This window comes from Myzus persicae, unplaced genomic scaffold, assembly GCF_001856785.1.
Source record: "Myzus persicae strain clone G006 unplaced genomic scaffold, MPER_G0061.0, whole genome shotgun sequence".
Lineage (NCBI taxonomy): Eukaryota > Metazoa > Arthropoda > Insecta > Hemiptera > Aphididae > Myzus > Myzus persicae.
In genome coordinates this window covers 211,626-231,095 of record NW_019104000.1, presented here as the reverse complement: position 1 = coordinate 231,095, position 19,470 = coordinate 211,626, and the positions used below count along the sequence as shown (strand labels likewise).

Genomic DNA, 19,470 nt, shown 5'->3' with positions numbered 1-19,470 from the left:
TAATAATTGTACTATTATACACAGATATTATAATGCATAAAAATGGGTGAATTAAGTAAATATTAAATTATTACCTGGATCCTATAGAGGTATTCAGATTTCGGGTATCTACCGACCTACCGCCTATACTTACGTTACCGCAGTAACGCAGCGTTTATAATATGCGTATTTCTCGTCGCGTGCGGCGTGCTGTGAAATTCGAAATCTTTGTCGCGCGTGTCGTGCAGTGCTGCGTTACATAACATCATAGATACCTATGTATTAAAGTGTTTTAGATTTCAGAAAAATACAATACATACGTGCATACTGTGGTGTATATATATATATATAGAAACGTCGACTACCTACTGTCTCCACCATTCACTGGAGAATAGATGATGGCGTATATCGCGTTTTCCTAATTTTTTAATTTTCATGTACCTAACTATAAAAATAGCCGCGGCTCAGCTATTATAGCGGTGTGGGAACGTAAATAGATACATCATACATATTATGAGCCTATATATATATATGTATATATATACGTCTTACGCGGTATTAACACATATTATATTATTATTTATACCTATTATTATATTAAGAAATATTATTCTATATACCGGGTTAACATACGATGGTGGTCGAGGTAACCGTTCCCGCGAGGTGGGGGCAAACGGTGGCGGGTAAAAAAACACAATAATATAACGCACCAGAAACGGGGGGGAAATCTCACACTACGCGCTCCGGCGGCGGGCTGCCATTGGTCGATGGCAGCGGACGGACGGTGATCACTACACGCCTCCGCGGGCACGGGCCGCACGCCCCACACGGCCGGTGCCTTGGAACCCCGGATCCAGTCTTGTTCGGGACACCAATGCGGCGGCGTTTCGTGCGTTCGGTACAAATATCTCGTCGTACACCGATATTACACTTAGCAATACCCGGGTATAAAAATATTATCGTCACCGTCGTTTTTACTATACACACATCACGGAGAAAAAATATCGTCCGACGATTTCTGCCGCTTTTGTTGTTATATTAACTATACTATATTAATATACACATTACATAGGTATGCAATAATAATGCCTATTTTTATTTTTATAAACATTATCTAATAACATACCTCCCGCGAGTGTACCAATCTTTTTTTCGTATACATTTTTTGTGCGTGTTTTCGTTGATACATTTTCAAGTTGTTTGTTTCTGTTTGTTTTTTGTTTCAATATAATATCTTAAACCTACAAATAAGACATTCACTAGTTTCGTTTTTCGATGTTCGTCTGTTTTACAAACGTTTCTCACTGCACGGTTACGAAAATATGACGGTTACCAATTACGGCATGATGAGGCCCTGTTTTACCGGATACCCATTTCAAGGCAAGTAACCTATATATAATACAATATATATAATCATTTTTAAACATTATATCATATACTTTTACGCCAGCTATACGTTGCACGTGAGCGGGAAATTAATATATAATATAGGTCGCGATACTAGCATTTAACGTGATCAATCGACTGTCGCTTTGTATATTAAATATTTATATATACATATTACTTATGATATTGATCTTTACTGTTCTGTATATAATTTGATATTATATCTCTGCTCATCTGAACTCGTTCAATTGCTGCAGTTCTTCATGTGTACTGCAGCAGGGTGGGAGCTGCAGCATTGCAATACTTGGGCTTATAGCAGTGTCAAGTTTATATAAAATGTCCTGCAGTTCATAATATAGTAAATCTCAATACAAAACTATCATATCAGTCGACCTGATACTTTTCTAAACTCTTATGACAAAAAGTAGTTTTACAGAGGGATCCTGCAGTATTTATTATACTATGGTGACGTGACCTAATGTTACTCAAATTGTTGCGCATGTTGGTTAGGTTACGTATACCTAATACCTATAATACATTACACATTTCACTTTGGGTAAATAACTACATATTGGATTGAAATCAACTGTTTTGAGTCAAATAAAATAAAAATAAAAAACATTCTATCAATTACGTGAAATTTATCTTTAAAATTCAAAATAACTATAAGTAAGTTAGGTATGTATAATATCATATACAACGTTGAATTTGTGTATAACTCTCCCTGACCATAAACTATAATATATGTAGGTATAAAAATATCTATACAACCTAAATGTTGTACATTACATGAGGAGCCTGATAAACATATTGCTGAAATGAAATACTCATCAGTCATTACCACATAAACATGCAGCTAAATCAAAGGCACGATAAGGGGTGGTGAAGTGAACCCAAAAAAGTTTCAAATCTTTTAGGTTACCGTAAAAAACCACATACAGGATTTATCTCTAATATATAAAGTATATATCACTATATACCTTTTATATCTTATATATATATATAAATACTGAGGATCCCCGAGATCTCTAAATAGTCTCAGTACTCATCCATAATGCGTAATATATATGATATTAAATATTATACGTTAGATTCCTATATATAAATATATATATATTATAGGTAATAGGTATATGGTATTATATGTCATTCCGTTATTTACCGTGCGTGTGTGGTGTTTCCGCAGGCCAGGGCCGGGTTAACCAGTTAGGCGGCGTGTTTATCAACGGCAGGCCTTTGCCCAACCACATCCGGCTGAAGATCGTCGAAATGGCCGCGGCCGGCGTGCGACCATGCGTCATATCCAGACAGTTGCGCGTGTCACACGGATGCGTGTCGAAGATCCTGAATCGCTACCAGGAGACTGGCAGTATCCGGCCGGGCGTGATCGGCGGCAGCAAGCCTAGAGTGGCCACGCCGGACGTGGAGCGTCGCATCGAGGAGTATAAGACGGAAAATCCCGGAATTTTCAGCTGGGAAATTCGTGACAGGTATACCTTACATAACACAATATATTAAATACTTATTACTTAACATATTTATAATATATACATAATAAAATAATGTAATAAGCTGTATCCCATTCTAATATTATATTATAAATAACGTACACACGTATAAAAGTAAACATGGAATCTTATGAGATACACCTATGCGTTTGGTATTTTAGAAAATTTAATAATTAAATTAATTATCATGAACGACCAAAACGCTGTTATCAATTTACAGGCACAATAGCAGAACATAATAAATTTCGATTAATTACAAGCATTCATTATAGTCTATCATTTCATCGTGTTATATTAATATATCATATGAACAAGTGATAAGTTTAACTCGCATAAGACACTATATTGTCTTGTAAAAGTAACATTTAAGTGTGTCTTTTACATGTTAAGTTAACCCCCTTATATATCTTTATAACAGTTAAAATGATATTAGGTTAAACAGTCTGAGTACTTTTTTTTTAAAGTTCGATGCTACTCAAATATACTATATTATAAAACATGAATACCCATTAGGTAAGTACCTACTTACCCATGATATGTCACACAGACACAGGTAACACGCCAAATTTTAAATAATGCAATACGTCGGCGTCACGTTTGCCCCGGCACGAAATCAGATTTCCAAAGTCATCCCGACCAATGTTTTAATATATTGTTATATAGTTCAGATATAGTTCTAAACATCGTTTGCTGTATACAACATTTAATGCAGAATTATTGAAAATAGTACAAAATATTAATTTAATTTTAATTAGGTATAACCTATATACATAGGTGTATTTGATATTTGTGCATTAAGATAACTGATAAATTTTTCCCATAAAAATGTTTAGGCATTATTAAAAAAATCTCTTTGGTTCTGTCTATGTGTTATTGATCGATTTACGTTTCTTTGATCTCTCCCGCAGCGGTATTATTTCTTATTAGTTATAGGTATTCATTGACTAATATTTAATATACCACTATACCTACAAATAATGCTTTATAGTAGATAATTCAACACGAACAATTTAAACAAGTTTGGCATACTATGTTGATTTTTTCGTAGTACATATCATCATTTATAACTTATAATTAGCCGTACCAAATATACCTATACTTATAGTAAATGTATATTAGGTAACATATTATTATATTATTTGTCGAGAATCCAAAAACATTAATTTATAACTATTTAATAACTATAATAAGGATGTATCTATTGTCATAACACACACACACACACTCACACACATATTATATCTACTAATAGTTTAATAAAATAATGTTGATAATTTAAAATTTAAATAATTATAATTTAAAAATCAAACGCTTTGACTAGGTACAAAATATTATGTATTTATGTGTCTTGTGTATTACCTATATGATTCTTTTTAAAAACCTAGTTTCAATGTAGCACAAATATCATTTGCTTAGTGACCTTTTTCATCTTGATGTTCAATATTTTTTATAGATATACCTAATTACCTATACCTACCCTTTACATACATAACATGACTTATTTTAGGGAATCGATAACTTATTAGTAACACCATCATCATCCAATCACAATAAGTCTAAATTGCAGAGCTAACAACAATAGCATATCAAATAAACTCACAGGACAATTAATATTATATAATAATAAATCAATACTTTGGAACATATGACTAATACAGAAATTTATTTCTATCAGTATTTTGCTGTAGAGTTATATGCCTATACCTACCTACCTTGTAAACGTGCAGTTAATAAAAACGACGATAAATTAATAAATATGTGAACTCTACCCGTACACGCCCATTGAACCTGCACATCGTTTCATTTTTTTTTTATTATTTTGACTGGTACAGTGGCGCCGCACAAATTGTAGAATGTAAAATAAACGCTATGACAATGTAATACAAATAAATAGTAGGTACATCATATTATATATTAATACCTCGCTTTCTCCGGAGGGTTATAATCTGCCTCTTCACCTCTTGAATATATTATACCTACATTTATGTACCGAAAAATGTTTAAGGGCGTATGTTTATAGATATTCATTGATCCGTATTAATGTGTATTAAGTATAATTTGTGTTATTAAGTTTTTAAGTGATTTCTTTGCTGTGTTTCAAATTGAATAAAGCTCTAAGAATGATCCCGTTTTTGTTTCAGAAATGACAATGAGCCCGCCCAATATCACGATAATAAAAGGTTAGTGTTTACGTATTTCTCTTAAAATTTCAAACGGAACTCTTTTTCTTGTATAGAAGAAAATATAACTACACGTCAATGATTTTGGTTTATTAGTTTTAAAATGTACTATACCTATTTTATATTCTATAAAAGGGACGCGTGCTCGGTGGTTTTTTTCCCAAACAAGACATAAAATCCACACACTATATGTATGTATACTTAATACAATCATCAGTTGTCAATGGGATGTTTTTTTTTCTTTTAAAATATATATAGGGTCAAGACTTTTTACCCTTGCTGCACCCTTTAAACATCAATTTTCAACTCACTGAAGGGCATTTAAATTTATTGACTATAAACTGGCTCATACTATTATGTATAGGATTGCTGCCGCTACATATACAATATATGGTATATACCTACATACTATACATATTTGATGCATACAGAGCCATAAATAACGGTTCCAGAATATGACCTTTGGGTCCTTTTTCTTTTTTTTTGTCACTATTCAGCTTACATTTTTTTCTCTCGATCGCATTGTTAGGTAGTCCAGTTTGTGTGCACTGCTTGGCTATTTCATGCTTGTTAAGACGTCGTACAACAATAAAATTCCGTACATAAATTAATGCTTTCTTAAAGTAGTCTGAAATTTATATCTACACTTGTCAACTACTTAAACATAAAAACCGACCGTCCGTTGGGTATAATATGTGCATATAGATATGATGTGTATGTAATATAAATTCATGTTTTAAAATATATAGTATCTATAATAGTATCCTAAATTCCTCTCTATGTATGTAACATGCAAATATTCAGTGTATGAAAAAACTATTACATTATATAGGTTCCTAAAGATAGTACCTAAATAATAATATATATTTTTCCGAGATGCTTGCAGTAGTATAGGAACTTTTCGGGTCCGGATTTTTTGTAATAAAATATACTTATTACATATCATCCCTTCCGAAATTACACGTGTTGCAGTCTACTAACGTCTAACACCTTTCCGATTACAGCGCAAGTTATTCTCATTACATAACGTTACAAATGTCCACTCGGTCTATTGTTTTCCTCTATATTTATTGGTTACGCAATGCAATTGTTTTCAGTTATTACGCAATTATTCGATGTTATTATCATAATGTAACAATATTATAATACACTGTAACACGGCTGTATGCGTTTATAATATTATATTCGGCCCTCTCTCCATGAACATCGTTATTTCTTATTTTTATGATACTCTCAAGTGTGTCCTATTTTATTTTATGATTTTTTTTCATTTCGATACAGTTTTCTACCGGTATTATTATAATACTACCACAGTAGGGGGATGTTACCGTTTTTTTTTTTTTGCTTTTTGAATTCGTTCCTTTCGTTTTTATTATTACGTATTTATTATTATTTATTTTTTTTTTTTTAATCTCTGAACAAAAATATAATCCTTACAGTACTTCAATTCTTTTAAACACGGTAGGAGGGCCAGCTAGTACATGGATTTCATTCAAAACCCCTGTAGGTAGTCGAAGTAAAATAACTTGAGAATGTTTTATAAAATCTCCAATACTGCAAAGCTATTATGAACCTATATGGCTGTGTAGACTGTAGGTACATACATACTACCCAATACTTAAATCAATAATTGTATATAGTATTATATACATCGACACTATAGCGAAGAATCGAGAGTACGTGGGTGTGAATAAAATGTTCATACTTGAAAATATATGAAATAAAGTATTAAGTATATATACACCAATAGTTTTACCAGGGAGCAAATACGCGTCTTAATTTTAATAATTAAACTATGCTATGAATCGTGGTATCAATGATTTTCTATGTTATTTAATTTGTTTTTACAGATTGATTAGAGAAGGATTGTGTGACCGAGGGAGCGCCCCGTCTATCAGCGCAATATCGAGACTTTTAAGAGGCCACGATGGTGATGATTCTGCTTCGGAAAAAAAAGTTAGCGACGGTAAGTTTTTTCTATCTTTTAAAAGTATAATATAGTATATATTCACGCACTTTGCATATTATTTTTGTGTCGGCAACTATACTTACACATTAAATATACATGTTTACGTTACAATTCATTATAATTATTAAAGAGTAAAGATATGATTCGAATGGAAACTGAATACGAGACTGTTGAAGATATATTTCATAGTGTACTCATTATTTGTCACTGTATATTATACATTTTGTCACTTTTACTTTATGCTCAATATTACTGATACGATCTTTCAAATCTGTCTTATGCTTAATGAAATATATATTGACTATGTTACTGAAAAGTATTAATCATCATTCATGATTCATCATAAAATCATCTACATACTTTAAAATTCAAACAATTATATGAAATATCCATAAATTATTCGCCGAATTTAAAATTCTTACTAAGTATTAGAACTTGGAATTGTGATATTAAACTGAAAGTTCGACAGTCCATTAATAATTATTCTTAGCACAGTTTCTTTTTCTACTTGATACTTTTTTAAATCGTTAATATTGTGGCCGTGACAACACATTTGCGAAACCGATTTTTTTTTCTTTCTTAGTTCTCCTCTAATGAAGCGATAATAAAACAGTTTTTATTGTGTTTGGCATTCGTTCAGACGTGTATACTGTATATATACACACACATATATGAGTATGAGTGTATGACTTTGATGGAATGGAAACGGCATACTCTATTCCTGCAGTGTTCCGCCGTTAAACATTTATTATAATTTCAATATGTGAGCTAGGGATATTTAAATTGTCGTAGTAAAAAATTTTAGTGACCACGTCGTCATATAATCACACAAAACAATAGCTTTTGAGTGGTATTGAAAAGATAAGCCACACAAGTCGAAAACATGATTGATATAAGATATGGTTTCGTTCAAAACCCATTAAAAACATATATTTGTATTCTTTCCAATCAACGAATTATATTGTACAGATACCTATTACCTACCAACAGTAGAAAACGCAAAACTCCTGAACAACTATAAAATTGTGATTATTATGATATAGTTTACCGGCCTCGTAAAGAAACTATATAAGTACCTATAACAAAATATTTTAGAGATTGACTAAAACTGTTGTACGTAATTTGGACAAATCGATTTATTGAGACAATATTATTTTTAATTTAAAATACACGCGTTTGAAATTCAACAACATAAAATCGACCATTCCCAAGTATATTTATGTTATATGGTACATAATCTGAGGAAACGATGAGATCATTTCCATAAAACCTTTTGCTTATAAATAATTACTAGATGCCTGATACAATCTCATAACTCGTCCAGTAGTCGAAGATTAAATAAAACTACAACAATATACATACAGCTGTTATTGTTGAGCATGGCTTACGGGGGGAGGGGGTTCGTCGATAAGATGATAACGGCTTTAGACAAATGCTATCGACCAAAAAATATGATGCACTTCGTATCTGTAAATTCTCTATGTACAAATCACTACAAAATATAATAATATTGTTCGATAGGTATCAATTTATTTTTGAACATTACCTGCGGGGCGGCATTATATAAGCCGAACGCGCGGCGGCGGCACTCACTTTGCCTTGGTCTCACACACCTGACGGTCGTTTTTAATGTCGTTTACAAATTGTGTGTCGATACAAAATATCATCATATTATATAGATTTGTATACAATCATCGTCTTCGACTCGTATTCGCATCGCGAAAAACCGATTCTCGCACCGCAAACGTCATTAGCACATTCATCCATCCACAATATAATATTATAACAATAATAGTAATGATAATATACCCGCCGCGACGACGTGCAGCGTCTTATAGCGTTATTGTTATTTTAAAAACCATTACCCGGTTTTGGGTTTTGGACCGCCGCCGACGGTTTGTAAGCGCCTTCGATTCTGTGTGACCGCATGCCGCCTCGACGCCGCCAAAAACCCACAACGAAGTTTTTTTGCTAAATAATTATGAAAAATGATTTTTCGTTTCCCTCCGCCGCCCGTGACGTGCGACCATATACGAGACCTGGAACAGAGCGCCTCCTTTTTTTCTTTCCCATCTCATCTACACACACGTAAACACTAATAATGCATCACAAAAACACAATAAAACAAAAACAAGCGATCGCTGGCAAAATATGTTCGTTTCCACCGCCGCCGGTCGGTCTCTTTGTGTAACCCAATCGTTGCGGTCTGTCGAAATTACGTACTTCAGTCATCCGACACGTTCGAATCCTTAACTGTTGTGGTGTGTGTGTTCGTCTCGGCATACGTTTAGTCGGATGGTATACCTACTTATAATAATAATAATAATAATATATGTACAGTTGCTCAAAAACCCTTGCTCGTTTTCAATGATCTATATATGTGTAATAATATTGTTTGTATATTAATAAGTTCATTCCATGAAATTAATTTTACATTCGGGTTTCATAAACGTTTCTTTTTTTACTATCCTATCATTCGAATGACCAATGTTATTTGACGAATTGTCATTAAAATAGTTCAAGCTTTGTAGCTCTTGCGTGTTTTTTACTGCTCCTTAGATTGATTTTCTAGGTATGTTTTCAAAAGTTTTAATCGAATACAGACACTTTTGCATATTTAGTTTGCGTTCTATTTATTAGAGAGCAGATTAAATTTAAAATTAAAATAACATAATAAATATGAAAAGTGATTTGAGATCTTAATTGTATGGCTATGTCATGATTTCATGACCAACAAGGTTTATCGAAAACCGTAATTATTTTAAAATACCATGGTAACAGTGTTATTATACGTGCCTATACGTTTCTATAACAAATGTATTGTAGGTGGAAGTATGGTGAATTATATTACTATTTTATGTAATTTATAATAAATGCAGACATGCAGTATAATATTAATGTAAAAATGTATGCAAATCGAAAAAAATTTAGATAAGTGCATATTTTTTTGTAGTAGGTACATTTAGCACATTTTTAAAGTAAGTACTTGAGTTTAAATCCTAATAATTATTATGTACCTACATATTTTTTCGGTGTTCATAGACTCATCGCAATGATTATAAATCTTTGATAACGGATACCTAAATTATCAAATATGTTCGATAGCAGTCTTATTAATCACAGATGCTGTCCGTACTATTGATATAAACGATATAGGTATTTTTATATTATAATTCATAATTAGCAAGCCTATATGAAACACTTAAATTCTAAATCGTTAAAATAAATAAAAGTAGTTTAGAATTTAGTTCTCTATACGTTGTACTATATTTGAGTGAATGAAACAAAATGTAACCTTTACTGTTATTGATACATTGTTTTGCTCTAACAATTCATAATATATTATATAAGTATAAATAGTAATTTTGGATTTAAATTTGAATAAATCTATATCGTGTATCACAATAACGATAAAGAATTTGGACAATTACTAGATTAGTTAAATTTAAAAATCAACAAATTGATGATTTATTTCATTAATAAATATGTTATTACACAAGTACACTTCCAAATAGCTGAAACTACTTAACTATAACGTCGCAAATTGCATTTTTTTATGAGTGCTTCAAATAATGAAAAAAAAATTTTAATAGCAACGTAAAAACTTGCATTTGAATTGCACCTATTGCGCCTAATTTGTGATAAAATTGCAGTGTGTGGCATAAAATCGCTTTCTGTGGACTAGAAAATATAAGACAACGCGTTCGTACAGATACAGACACTTTGTTTTTTATTTTTGTAATTGGTTAGATTCGCCCAATATTTCATCTTCGCTCGTTATAATATGTTGTACAGGCAAAACTTCAGATGGTTCGGACTGCGATTCAGAACCGGGTATACCGTTAAAACGCAAACAGCGCCGCAGCAGGACCACGTTTACTGCGCTGCAGTTGGACGAACTAGAAAAGGCGTTCGAACGCACCCAGTACCCGGACATTTACACCAGAGAAGAGTTAGCCCAGCGCACCAAACTGACCGAAGCCAGAATACAGGTGATAATATTATACGAATTTATACGTTACCAGTAAAGTAGAAAAATGGCCATTTTATAAAATTCTCGGACAATGTATAGAATGCCCAATGTAGGCGGCGGGCAATGTAAAATATATGAAGTTATATTTCAAGGTTAGGTTCAAACTAAAGATGAAAATGGTTTTATAAGAATTAGGTAAATGTTTAATCAAAAATATTTTTAAAAAGAATGATTTTATATTTCATAATTTTAAACAATTCTTTTATGAGGTACTTACGGTAGAGTAGAGTAGACTTAATATACTTATTACGTCTTTATTTTAATCACACTATAAACGTACACCATCCAAAGTTGTTGTACACATTGGAAATTAAAATTTCAAATTGCTATCAATTTTTTCATCAAATCGTGACCCGTCGGCCATCGCTAAAATACTTATACGCTATAGCATTTATTATATTCACCTTTGCAAATCATATCATTAACAGTGCGTATTTCTACAGGTGTGGTTCAGCAATCGGCGTGCGAGACTGAGAAAGCAAATGTCTAGCAACACCGGAAGTTCCACTCCAGGTTCCGGTGGCTATGGCATGGGATTGGCCCTCGGGTACTCGCCGTCTGCTCAGCAGCAACAGAACCAACAGCAACAGTCGTCAGGCCCGAATTCATCATCCACGCCCGCTTACATAATGTCGCCACAACAGTTGCACGAACCGTACAACACGACGCCGGACGGATACAAAGGTACGAGGGATCGTGCAAACTATACTATGCACTATTTTAAAATATATTTTTGTTTATTTCATTAATCTAATCTGATGTCCATTTTAAGTGCTGAAAAATTCTCCAAAATCATTAAAAAGTATTTACTTTCTAACATCCCTTTATAGATGCACTAATGAGTTAAGAAACTAATTCATTTTACAGGGGCCTACTATAATTTTATTATATATAACTATTCTATAACTATTACTACAATACTACAATTTGACGTGTTTTTTTTTTTTGTACAAAGTACCAACATAATTTAGTAGTTAGTATATACGTAGTTGGTCAATTCGAACTTGCATCACATACGATAATATACTGATTTGTGTTCATCAGCTGTTGTGATATCTAATAAATCATTATTTTAACTTATGTGTAGAAACTGACGATCATCATCATCAGCAGCAACAGCAACAGCAACAACAGCAGCAGCAGCAACAACAGCAGATGATCAAGGACGAACATCATCAAAACAGCATGATGTACAGCGGTCTGGGTGCCACGTCATTAATCGACCACGATAACAGGCCTCATAGCAACATCAGCACCGAAGCGGCCACGGCCACTTCGTACATAGGAATTACGGGTGGTACTTACCCGACCACGCCGCTCTACACGTCCACCTCGTCACTGCTCACTTCTCAAGTAAGTTTTCGTTCGGCCAAAAAGTCGTAATTTAATATGATTCCCGCCATACACAACCCCCCACCTCCATATCCATCTCATCACACTCCTCATTATCACAGTGATCATTTAAAAATCTTTTTAAAAATAGGAGGTATACAAAAATATATGCACATAAAAGCCGTACAGATATTAATTAAACCTTCTCGTATAACTACACATCGTAATAAAGTTTGAGGGTGCTCTTATAGAGAGTTAATAGTTGTAATATAAATTATCATACACCTTTTTTTACACAGATTTACTTTCATAAACATTATCTTCGAAATTGTATCCATCCCAACTCACCGCCACCATCGTTTTCGATCATTTCGGTTTCGAATCCCTTCGACGATTCCTGCAGTATAAAATGTACATATATACGTCATAATATACGATTTATCTACATACGTTTAATTTGTTGTTATACATATACATATACATATTGCCGACGTCACCGCTGTTTGGCTTGTTGTGGGTCTGTATGTGGTTGGCACCTACAACAATAATAATAAAATGTGTCAATTTTATCGCGATGATCGATAGAACTTTAGGTATCTTATTGTATACAACGGGATACGCACGTGGTAATAGGTTTCTCTCTGAAAAACGTACTGCCGCCGCCGCCGCCGCCGCCGTCATGGTTATAATATTATTATGCACTCGTGTTATTATATACGTATATCATTTGTATATAATTACATGTTTTCATGACGTCCGACCGGGCAGGCTGCGAGGACGTCGTAAAAAGGGTCTTGGTCGCGGTGACACCGTTTACCGGCGGGGTAGCTGAGTTATTTATAACCGTATATAATATAATATATATAATCGTGCTGCGGTGACGGACGCCCGCCGCCCGCGGTATACATATAATGTTATATACCTATGCTTATAAATATGTTACGATAAGCATTTATCGTTGTGTATAGAATATAGATCCGGTCTAGCCGCGTCATTATAATATCTGTTTTGTATTATCATAGTACGATACTACGATATATTATCATCTACGGTCGCCGCTAACCGTCGTTGTATATTATTATAATAAATAACGCTTTTCGATGTCGTTACATCATCCCGTTCAGCTGGACAGACAGGGCTGGTGATATTTTCGACATACAGGGAATTGCTGGTATTTTCGGTATTTGTGAATACCGGTATACCGTGGTTCTATAATCATCGCTGTTACCAAATATACCGTGCCAAAGTAATTAATAGTAAAATATCGAATAATGAAGTCTGTCCTAGATATCGGAAAATCTATTTTTGGTGTAGTGTTTAAACCACATACGGACATATATGATCCGTCGACAGTCGTCGTACTTTGTAAAGTATAATATGTCATAACGAATCGCGACTCAAAAAAGGTTAGGAACTCTGATGTAGAACGGTTTTTAGAACTAAAACCTTCCTTTTTATTCAATGCCCTTTTTCATTTTCATAAAAGCTTCCCTCCCGCTGTATTAAAAAATATTTTATAACCTTTTTATTTCAAAAAATAATAAATTACAAACATAATTTTTAAAATAAATATTTCATTTTTCTGGGCTGGAAAGACTGTATTAGATTCACCGAAAATACCTTATAACCGGTAATATCACTGATACCAGTAGAACGATTTTAAATACCAACATCCCTTGCTTCACCTATATATATACATCGTATTTGGTCAACAATTAAAGTATAACACATTACTTATATTTTATTTCGTCTTACAGATGGGTCAGTTAAATGGAAGTGGTCAGCTCTCACAATTGCACATCGGTCAGGGCGGTGGCCATCACCAGGCCTCGTCGCCGAACTTACTTTCCGCCGCTTCGCAGTCCTATCAGATCGGTTCGGCGTCTGCCAACTCGGCTCCCACGATGATCACTCACCATCAGCTGTCTCCGGTGTCGGCCAACATCACACTCATGGGACAATCGAACGGTAAGTCAAATATCAGTATACCCACCTTTATTCTCTAGTTCTCCTGGCTGCACAGATTTAGCTAATAAACTAGATTGCTAACTAGTGATAACAGCCAACGCCGAAAAAATGTCGTGTATGGTGTAATCATCCGACAAACCTAATTTATCATTAGACGGACTTGATAAAATACCATAGCCCACAACCTATACTTTGAAAAAGTGACGTCACCCGTCCTGCTAGTCAATGTATAGTAGTTACGTTTACATTAATACATATATCGTCTTAAATATTGTTTTAGGCGGGTCAATTTATTATTATTGTAATGAAAGTAATTTGCCATTTTTGATTCTGTTTAGTATATAAGGACGCACCTTGGACGCTTACAACAAGTTTAATGATTTTTAACTGAATAATTACATATGAGGGCGGGGCGCCGGGCGTACTGGCTGTACCAGTAGTAGTCGTCATGTTTTTTTTATAGTATGATTTTATTCCATATGTCATGTGTGAACGCGAGTACATCTCCACGCAGACAAGCCTGTGGAGTATTATTTATTACTATTATTAATAGTATTATTTTTGATTTTCGCGAACCTTCTCATTTAAGACATTTTACCTTGACTCATATATTATAACACGAATTTTTCGGGATACCTTTACGTAGTGGGAAAAGCTGGTTTTTTCAAAGGGGGTAAAAATTGATTCGAATTGTACATTAAAATGTATTAATCAACTGATGAGTGTAATAATTACATTGTGTCTTTCACGTTTTATAATATACCTACCTGTACCGATTACCGACCATACCATACTCAACGGAATAATAGCTACACAGGACACATGTTGTACCAATAACTTTCCTAATCTATGTAAATAATAAAATATTATCTATATACCCATTACCTGTACTTAAATTTGGATTTGTGTGCGTTGTTGACAGGAGCGAACGGTGGGGACAGCCTAATCACAGTGTCGTCGTCCGAACTGGTGTCCATGCAGAGCCCGTCCAGCTGGTCGGCGCTGGCCAACCACCATGGCCTCGGCATCGGCGGCGGCGGCGTAGGCGGACATCATCAAATGCCGCCCATGAATCCGGCCCGGATAAGCCCACAGCCCGCACTCATACCGACCGCTTGCATGGGAGGCCAGATGAGCCCCACTTCGGCTGCTTACTACCAGCCCCGACAGACTCATCCGCCGTTCTACACGTGGTACTGATCACCCCAGGATGACCCACCACTCCCCGAAGACTTTTCGCCGTTCTCTTCTATCCGGACGACAACTCCGCCACCTAAAACCCACAACCCGCCACGTTTATACCTGCATTAGTTGCGTTGAACTGCACATATCAGTGTCGACACGTTCGCATTTTTAATTGATTTTTCTGTTTCGAATTTCCGGCGCAATCCGTCGATTATACACCATATCATCATCTTTGGCAGACATCGGGTGGAAGCGCAGCTGTAGATATAGTATCTACAGCCACGGACGGAAGTCCTGCAAGAGTTGTTCTGGCAACTTTAACGTATAGATACAGCCATACACTTACCTACACTAATGATAAAGTGAAGATTTATAGCAGAATAAACAATACTATACAAATCGAAAACCGCCAAGTCTACTACACATAACAGGTATTTCTGGAAATCGGACGTGAACAACTATGCGTGGATAATATGAAGAAAAACAAAATTGCGGCTATCTTTAGCCTTTTTACTACACTGCAACATGTCACAATGCATTTATTATATTTTTTTAATACTGTTTACAACATCTCCTTCAGTTTGAAAACTTGCAGTGTTCCTCGTCGTGAATACCGTTAACACTGTGGCGCGTTCGGGCGTTTGATATTATTATTCCATAATAATAAACCCGGGCTCGGACAATAATATAGTGAGTCTATAAAAATAAAACCTAACCAAATATGTTGGTTGTACACCATATTATATGCATATGATTTGTATACGACCGTCGCTTGGCGCCGTGGCGGCCGCGGTCATTCGTCCGGAGAAACAGAACTGTATGAACGATATTGTAAGATTTATAATATTATATAATATCTCGCCTTGACAATATACTGCAGTATTGAGTTATCATCCCACTGCGACGCGACGACGATAACTCAAAAGTGCCACAATGCCACATTCCGAATTGTATGGCCGATATTATTTTCCCTGTATACCTACGGTCGCTCGCCGTAAGGGATGTGCGTTATGATGCGTTTACCTATATGTAGGTACCTACAATATAATAATATAACAATGCACGTTACACGACGTGCACACCTATATGCGTGTAATATTAGGTATGATGTTGTTAATATACTGTTGCGGGTACGATTATTGTTGTCGGTAGTCGATTTTCGGAAATATAATATTATGGTCACCACCAGTGATCGTCCCGTGGCCGAGTGTGCGGCGGGGGCGGGTGATCGAGAGAAAGCAACAAACGAACAAACAAATCACAAACAACCGTTATCGTTTTGATACTCGTCTTCCGGTCAAGTACGCGGCGCGTTTATGTGTATTATTTGTATGGGTATTATAAATTATATAAAACATCAGTACAATACGATTGTAGTAGGTAGTTAACATGTGGTAAACGTCACGAATTCTTTCATATCGCTCGACCACCCGCCCGCCCGCCCGCCAGCAGCATTGTGAACGGGACGACTCCCTTGCGAAACACACCACGCCACATAACTGACGATACTTCGTTATATTTATGGTCCAAGGTTGTGAGAAAAGTCGATTTGAATTATTACAACCATATACCTACTTGAGGGCTTCCCAATATATATGTAATATAATATTCTTCTATGATGTAACATATACAAAAACACTTGTGAAATCGTTTCGATTTAGGTTTAAGTCTCAAACTTTAATGTAATAATCGTAGTAATTATTAATATAACAATATAGTATGTACATACTAGCGTTTAATTTTCTTGTTGGGTAGTCGAAATATTTTTTTTGTATGTTCCTTATATTCATTATACCTACTATGTATATAACATTATTTTTACACAAATTGTTGCATGTAAGGAAATTTAAGCCCGATTCCTATTTTTTTTTTAAATTTTTATTTGTATTTAAATATATGTAAAATTAAAACACTAATACAACAGTATAGTATTTAAATAATACTATTTGCTGTATTAACTCATAAAAAGTCATTTTAGTGACGCAATATTTGCAATAAGTCAAACAAAAATCGTTTATGTTGATTAGAAAAACAAATTGATTAATACTCATAGCGATATTAAAAAAAAACTAATGAAAATATTGATTTATATATTTCCCGCATAATATTGTATTTTATAACATATAAATAGCTTACATAATTTTATAATGTATATTTTTGTTTAAAACTATTCCGTTTGTATGTAATATGTAAATACTCGCGTTTGTCGAACGGTTCGATTTTATAATATTTCAACACCGGTACACTACACAGATTTTAATGTATTGTTAATTTTGTTGATTTTAGCTAATTTTGTATTTTTTAAGCAGACGTTGTGTTGTCGGCGGTCGTCTTACATTTAATTATATTTTGTGTCTATAAAATTGTTTCATTTCACTCATCTCTCTTTTATTTTTAGTTATGTATTTTTTTCTTCTGTATGCCTTATACTTAATAATATTATAGTATAATAAACACGATGACTAATAAATTGTAAATATTTTTTGTCTTAAAGACTTTGGTTTTTAATTTAAACCATATTATTTTGTATGCATTATTCTATTTGATGTTGATGATGAAAAAATAATTGAATAACGTAGGTGGTAGGTGACACCACAAACCCCTACCATCTCCTCCATTTTCAAAATATTGAAATTGTACTATTCTATGCTTTTGTATGGATTTGTACTCTCAGTGGTCCAGAATTTGTATGATCGTAAAGGCTCAGATATATCATAAGCCCTTCGAGGGGTGATAGGACGTAACACCAGACCCCGCCATCGAAAATCTGAAAAACAGTTTTACCAATCCTTTGCTCTCTACCTATTTGTACACACAATCTCAACATTAATTCCCTATTTGTGAGGGCTGGTCAGTACCAACTTATAGGCCTTAACCACTTATGCTTGACCATTTTAAATCCTGCATTGCAGATTAACAGGTTAATCTAGAGATCCCATTCGTCCCGTAATTTAAGGGATTATCCTGCATTTAAATGAAGTCCAGGCAAAAAGTACAAATAACACTTTTGTCTCATATTTCGGATAATCCGTCCCGTAGGTATGTACTCACTTTATTTTAAAATTATTTCAAAAATTACATTTTTTCTTACCATAAGAATTTTTATATTTAAATGATGATTGATGTTGTATTTATTTTAAAGTGAGAAAACAAAATGTTACATCAAGGCAAAATGTAATTCTAGTTACCAAATGTGAACCAAGAATTATTTGTAAAAGAAATATCAAATATTTAATTTTGTAATGCATACTAATTTTTAACATAGGTCCTAGTAATATACAATATATCAATATTTTTTCAAGGACAAAAAAAACCAGTTCCAGTCTACAGGGCTACCTATTTAAAAGGTAAAGATAAAGTTTTATATGGTCGAATCATTACTTTTGAATTTTAAGGAACTATGCTCTCACCTCCTCCCTTTAATTAACATCAAAAATATCATACAATACACTATTAGTTATATTGGCTGACTGGCCGTCTTCGCTAACATTCATTTTCGTAATGTTTGATAAAAAAAAATATGTTTATATTTCAAAAAAAGCCTAACAATTTATTTAATACAAGGTTTCGCATAAAATTGTTCTTGCAGCAACCTAAGAATATCAAAAATACATTAGTACAACACATTTTAACAAAATTGTATATTTTAACCAAAAATCAAGTATATAGTTAGGTATACCTAATTTGTTATTGGGAATTCATAAATTATTATTCTAAGACACCATATTGTTTATTATTATTTAAGTACTACATACACAGTTAAATTCTCAAAATGAGTAGAATAAATTTAAGTTGCTTATAACACAAACCTATTCTCTCACCGATCTACTGTGCGACGAGACATAGTAATATAAATGGATTTTGTTAAAAAAAATTCTATATAATATAATATGCGATTTGTTGTTGCAAAAAATTAGTTCAGCCAACCGT

At 33.9% G+C, this 19,470-nt stretch overlaps 1 protein-coding gene across 2 annotated transcripts; it reads left to right on the top strand.

The window, feature by feature from the left end:
• The first annotated feature begins 830 nt into the window (after positions 1 to 830).
• Positions 831 to 17,641, top strand: LOC111037452 (protein gooseberry-like). 2 transcript variants are annotated; one of them, XM_022320034.1, is made up of 9 exons: positions 831 to 1,359; positions 2,552 to 2,855; positions 5,015 to 5,053; positions 6,904 to 7,019; positions 10,818 to 11,014; positions 11,499 to 11,739; positions 12,143 to 12,408; positions 14,145 to 14,355; positions 15,278 to 17,641. In XM_022320034.1, the coding sequence occupies exons 1-9, from the start codon at positions 1,302 to 1,304 to the stop codon at positions 15,553 to 15,555; spliced, it is 1,710 nt and encodes a 569-aa protein (XP_022175726.1). In that variant the 5' UTR covers positions 831 to 1,301; the 3' UTR covers positions 15,556 to 17,641. The 2 variants fall into 2 exon arrangements, with proteins under 2 accessions (XP_022175726.1, XP_022175727.1); XM_022320035.1 differs by lacking the exon at positions 5,015 to 5,053.
• Positions 17,642 to 19,470: the final 1,829 nt, after the last annotated feature.